This window comes from Carassius gibelio, chromosome B1 (assembly GCF_023724105.1).
Source record: "Carassius gibelio isolate Cgi1373 ecotype wild population from Czech Republic chromosome B1, carGib1.2-hapl.c, whole genome shotgun sequence".
Classification (NCBI taxonomy): Eukaryota; Metazoa; Chordata; class Actinopteri; order Cypriniformes; family Cyprinidae; genus Carassius; species Carassius gibelio.
In genome coordinates this window covers 30165824-30171881 of record NC_068396.1, presented here as the reverse complement: position 1 = coordinate 30171881, position 6058 = coordinate 30165824, and the positions used below count along the sequence as shown (strand labels likewise).

At 37.9% G+C, this 6058-nt stretch overlaps 1 protein-coding gene across 1 annotated transcript; it reads right to left on the bottom strand.

Moving 5' to 3' along the window:
- Nucleotides 1-912: 912 nt before the first annotated feature.
- Nucleotides 913-5817, bottom strand: etaa1a (ETAA1 activator of ATR kinase a). The gene is made up of 6 exons (XM_052545919.1): nucleotides 5499-5817; nucleotides 4420-4551; nucleotides 4268-4341; nucleotides 4066-4175; nucleotides 2051-3591; nucleotides 913-1692 (listed from the first exon to the last, which is right to left on the bottom strand). The coding sequence occupies exons 1-6, from the start codon at nucleotides 5632-5634 to the stop codon at nucleotides 1571-1573; spliced, it is 2115 nt and encodes a 704-aa protein (XP_052401879.1). The 5' UTR covers nucleotides 5635-5817; the 3' UTR covers nucleotides 913-1570.
- Between the last annotated feature and the right edge of the window lie 241 nt (nucleotides 5818-6058).

Below are 6058 nucleotides of genomic sequence, written 5' to 3'. Positions count from 1 at the left end.
TATACAGTGACTTTTGTGTCCCAATGATTTATTCAATCATATTTTCTCTAAAATAAGTCACATATTTATAAGACATGGCTTAAACTTTATATTTAGGTCTTCTTTATCACTTTAAAAGGGGTAATAGATATTATAAATACTATTTTGTATTTTACACACCTTTTCATTGATATATGCATTCAATTTTATTATGTCCTCAGTGCAAAGTAATCAACTTCCACAAGAAATATAAAGCAAAAAAGGATAAAAAAAAACTGTGTTTTAATTATGTTATAGACTAGGCTAAACTGCCTCTAATCATACATATAAATCATGGAACAAAGTTAAAATGTCTTAATGGATTTGTTTCACTCAGTTTTGCAAGATGTTAACTGATGGTAATGTGGATTACTGTGATGTTTTTATCAGCTGTTTGGACTCTCATTCTGACGGCACCCATTCACTGCAGAGCATCCATTGGTGGTGAGCAAGTGATGTAATGAAAAATCTGTTCTGATGAAGAAACAGGTATATTTGTAGCAATAGCCAAAAATACATTGTATGGGTCAAAATTATAAACTTTTCTTTTATGCCAAAAATCATTAAGATATTAAGTAAAGATCATGTTCCATGAAGATATTTTGTACATTTTCAAACAAGCTTATGTTTAAAAAAATTGTCCATGTTTTGTATTCCAAGGTCACAAATAACAATATAAGGACGTTTAAAGGAAGTAGAACCAGCAAAAAGTTCCATACAAATGTATGTTAACTGCATCCATAACTTTTCCACTTTTTATGACTTCTACAAATAATTTTCTGAAAACGCATCAATAAACGTGCCATGACTGTGGGAACCTGAAACGAAACGCATTATAAGATTCAGTATGGTCATAGTCTGCAGCTCTTGATTTAATGCTTGAAACTTAGATACAATTCCATTAGATGAAAAATCCAGAGTATTTTTTTATTAAAGTTATTTATTATTGCCTTAATTATTACAATGACAATTCCATCTCAATAAATACATATATACATGACCCACTTTAGGTCACTTTAATAGACCCATAAAAGGACAAAAACAATAAAACCAACCACAGCTTGTAAAATGTCTTCTACATCATCATAAATGAAGAAAATAAAATGAACGAGAGTGATTTACTTTAAGCAATGTGAACATTACACTTTTTAATCAAACTGAAGGAAAATATTTATTATACAATTTACATAAAATCTGCATGAGAGTAGGAAAAGTTTTTTTTTGTAATTTCAAATGAGGATCTGGTGAGAAGTGTTGATCTAGGATCTGCTCTCTGTTGCCTAAACAGGCATAACACTAATCATGTGACCTCGGGTTAACATTTGTTTTTTGACCAGTCAAATGTTGTACAGATACGAATGACCTTACATTGTTCCTAAAGAGCTTTGGTCCACAAACAAGCGGCATGATGCGGAAAACTAGATCTCTCCCATTATAATCCATAAACCCAAAGATTATAATGGGAATAGTGACTGTTGTGGTGTAGACACACTGTAATTATTTATATACAGCTATAGCTGTTTTTGTTCTGCATCTCCAAAGCAACAGTGAATCAGAAAGGAGCTCTGAGGTTCTGATTGGTCAGCATCCGGAGTCTCCGCCTCTCCACAGCCTGCTGCTTCTTCCTCTCGATCTCGGCATCACTGCACCTCACGGCTCCAGAGTTACACACATCTACACAAAAACACTTTTTTTTATTTTTATATTTTAGAAAAATTATATTTCTGTTTTTGAACATCAAATCAGAATGATTTCTGAAGGATCACGTGACACTGAAGACTGGAGAAACGATGCTGAAAACTCACAGGAATACATTTTAAAATAGACTCAAATAGATTTTTTTTTTTTTTATAATATTCCACAATATTACTGTTTTTGATCAAAGCGGATGTCTTTACAAAGCATAAAAAACCCAAACTTTTCAATGGAAGTGTATATTATACATGATATGTTCACTATGATTATTTAGCCTGTGTTCAATTAAAGTTATATACAGTTCAATAAAGCAAAGAGCATGTGACATTTACTGTACCTTTGGCAGTGGACCTGAACGAGTCACTGTACGGCTTTTTGAACTGATGACTGTCTGCTGTTCTCACATCTGATTGGAGGACGGCCAGCACGCCCCTCTCGTGACCCTGCTGTGTTGGGGGGACAGCACAGGTGCCCCGTCCCACCACAGACGAGCTTCTCACCTGTTTGAATTTATACGCTCCATTACTTGAGGGGCCAGATGGTCTCGTTGCATCACATGACACATTAGAGCCGAGTCCTGCAGGCCCGGAGTTCACCACGTGAGCTCTCTGACCGTACAGAGACACTGATGTGTTTGCACTGGACGTGGAAACATTAGCGGATGGTTTTTTGGGTGGATAAGGATGAGCGAACACTGTTTGCTGACTGGCGGCTTCAGCGGTGTTTTGTGATGCTTTTGCGGTGTTTTGCTGGTTGTTTGTGGTGCTGCCAGATAACTCCTCAAGATTATCACACGCCTCACAAAACAGATCATCGTCCTCCACTCCGTCATCCCAGATGTCATCAGACGCAAAAAAAGAGTCCAGGTCTTCATCAAAAACATCACTTAAGCCATCTATAACTGCATTCTCTCCTTGTTGTTTAACGCCTCCGGAGTTTGGATGCTGGTGCATGCTGGGAGGATTTGAATGAGGAGGGTTTATAGTACTGAGGCCGGTGGGCGGCAGCGTCCCTTCGGTGTTTGGGCGGAAATGATGCATTGAGGAAACCGCATTGTGCCCGGATGTATTTTGAATAACCTGAAGCTGTGTTTCTTGTGTCTTGTGCTGATTCTGTTTGCCACTGAAGCTACTCGGAGGAACTGGCAACGCTTTACTCGTGGGAAAAACCTGATTTGTGCAATTATTTTCCATGCGATTTCCAATTCCTGGCTTTGCCTGTATTCGAGACACCTGCTGAAAACTTTGATCACTTTTTGTCTGTTGCCCTTGAAATTTGCCACATTTAACATCAGTTTTAGCTGCTTGTTTTTGGTTTGTCATTGCACCGAAAGCATTTTGATTCTCATGAGTCTGTCTTTGTGTTGAACTGTACTTCGGTGCAGCAAACAGATCTGGGTTTTGCGTCATCTCCAAAAGCAACGAGTCATCGAGTAAACCGTCACTGCTCCAGTCGTCATCAAAATCATCAGCCTTGTTCACTTGATTACTGCCATGGTTTTCTGCCGTTGTAACCGTAGAACGTTTTTGTGAAACACTGGGTTTCACACTGCAGAGATTTCTCTCAGGAACTTCCTGAGTACGACAAACTGACGCCTGACTGAGACGCCCGCTGAGCCGCTGAGTCGGCCCGTCAAAAAGGAAATCAAGATCATCGTCCATCTCCTGATGAAGTCCCCTTTCTTCAGCAGGCTTCTCGTCACTGGGCTTTAGAGCAGAGCTGCCGTGGGCTGCTGTGAATCGCTCGTCATGTGGCGGCTCTTGTTCCTCAGATTGTTTTGAACCCGGTGCATCAGAGTTCGGTTCTTGAGCTTCATCTTGCCTCATGTTGAAGTCAAACTGCTTCGCCAGCCGCATTAGATCTTCCACAGTGCTTTGTCTGCAACAGACAGAGAAGAACAGAGACTAAACACATACACATGGTGATAGACATTTATATGGTTTCATTCATTTACTAATTTCTGATTATATACTGTAGGTGCTTTTAATTAAATGTGACCCTGGAGCACAAAACCAGTCTTAAGTCACTAAGGGGACTATTTTTAGCAATAACCGAAAAAAAAACACTGCATGGGTCAAAATTATCGATTTTTCTTTTGTGCCAAAAATCATTAGGATATTAAGTAAAGATCATGTTCCATAAAGATATTTATCAAATTTACTACTGTAAATTATGCATTGCTAAGAATAAATGTGGACAACTTCAAAGGCGATTTTCTCAGTATTTAAATTTTTTTGCACCCTCAGATTGAGCAATGAAATAACACGGCATAAATGAAATCTATTATAATTTTTTTTCAAAAAGTAGAATTGGAATCTGATCGAATCGTGAGGCGTCTAAAGATTCCTTTACTTTGTCACCATGGGCTTGACTTTGGGCTGCTGTACTTCTGGTGTGCAGGGAATGGCACTGTCCCCAATCCACTGCATTAAAGACGAATCCGCTTCTTCTAGTCTTCCATTCTATAAACACAATACAGCATTTGACATCAACACTCAACTCATTTTGGACTGAAAACACTAGCATAGTGGTAGTTTATGTTCATCGAGCAAACCTTTGGTGCGATCCGATTGGCAATATCTGATATATCCACTGCCCTGACATGTGCAGCTCTCCTCTGTCCACGACCTGAAAAGAAATACGAATCTGTCATACTTAGATACTGCATTTAAAGAAGAAATGCACAAGTCTAATAGACATGCATACCATGTCGAATGGGTGATGGAGATGTCGTATCCCATATAATATCTTGATGAAAATCTGGATCATTGCTGGGCGAGTCGTCAGGTATCAGTCTCCTGAACTGGCCTCTCGCTGGACGAGTCGGGGTTTTGAACTCTGCCACGAAACACATGCAGTTCAAAAACACCTGCTTTAATACAGCACGGTTCTAAACATTAATTAATTCAGAAAACTTCATATTACAAACTTCATTTTACATGTGGGACTTTCATATTATGCTATCCTTGCCTTTTTTCATGATATTTGATCAGATGTCAAAAGATGGTTCAATTACAATATTGTAAATCATCAAATTGAGGTCAAGCCTGAGACCAGCCAGAGCATTTTTCCTAAAGTTTGCACTACTATTTTATTATAACGTTCTTAACTTACTTTTACTATTATGTTATCATTTCTCTTTTATGATATTTGATCAAATATCAAAATAAGCTTCAATTAAAATAATGTAAATTACCCTGGAGCACAAAAGCAGTCATAAATAGCACGGGTGTATTTGTAGCAATAGCCAACAATATATTGTATGGGTCAAAATTATCGATTTTTCTCTTATGCCAAAAATAATTAGGATATTAAATAAAGTTATTGCTCCACAAAGATATTTAGTAAATTCCCTACCATAAATACATCAAAACTTAATTTCTGATTAGTAATATGCATTGCTAAGAATTAATTTGGACATTTTTAAAAGTGATCTTCTCAATATTTTTTTGCATCCTCAGATTCCAGATTTTTTTTTAAATAGTTGCATCTCGGCCAAATACTAACCGATCCTAACAATTCAGTTTTCAGATAATGTATGAATCTCAATAAAAAATATAGACCCTTATGACTGGTTTTGTGCTCCAGGGTCTCACTGATTTTATTAAAATGCTCTTAACTTTCTTAAATGTAAGCACATTGTATTTTACTAAATTAAATCCTTTACATAAAAGCAATGTAGCGTTCAAACAATAAGTATGAGCGTTCAAACTGGCCATGACTGAGTGAGATACTTCAGAGGAGCCAGAGGCAGGTTTCTGTGTGTTTTTGGGGTGATGTGTTACCCGTGTCGCGGATCTGTGCGGGGTTTAGCGTCGCTGCTCTCGGGCTGCGTCTCAGTCTGTTTACTTTCGACTTCATCTGCGTCAGTTTAGCGACTTCATTCCGTTCGTGCTGTTCCTGACTGCCTCTGCCCTCCATCTCGTTGAGCTTTACAGAATGTTTTCAGTTAATATACCACCGAGTTGGTCTTATATTATTTGTGCTTTTCGCTGCCATCGTGAGCCTGGATGTGTATAAATTGTTCAAACATTCCGCCAAAACACACAGTTCCTCCCAGGATTCATTGCGGAAACGTGCTCGAGGACGTCGTGTGTGCGTAGCTGCTGCGCAAGAGCGACGCATGCGCTGAAAAAAAAAATAGGGCTAAGTTAAATTCATGATGATAATTAAGCACATTTAGCGAATGCAGAGCGGGTGTTTCAAGTGAATTTAATTTTAATTTTAAATAATTTATGATGTTAATAATACTACTAATAATATGAATAAATAACTCTTCTGCCAAGTAGGCTACTGTAGCTAGCTATTTATTGTTGTTCAGTGAATTTCTGTGGACTAATTCAAG

Bases quoted from the DNA above. Each gene is read 5' to 3' on its own strand.
- etaa1a (XM_052545919.1), bottom strand. From the start codon at position 5,634: ATGGAGGGCAGAGGCAGTCAGGAACAGCACGAACGGAATGAAGTCGCT. The intron at 3,592-4,065 runs GTAAAGGAATCT...TGTCTGTTGCAG, and splicing joins GTCAAGCCCATGGTGACAAA to ACAAAGCACTGTGGAAGATC. The intron at 1,693-2,050 runs GTACAGTAAATG...GTTTTTGTGTAG, and splicing joins GTTCAGGTCCACTGCCAAAG to ATGTGTGTAACTCTGGAGCC.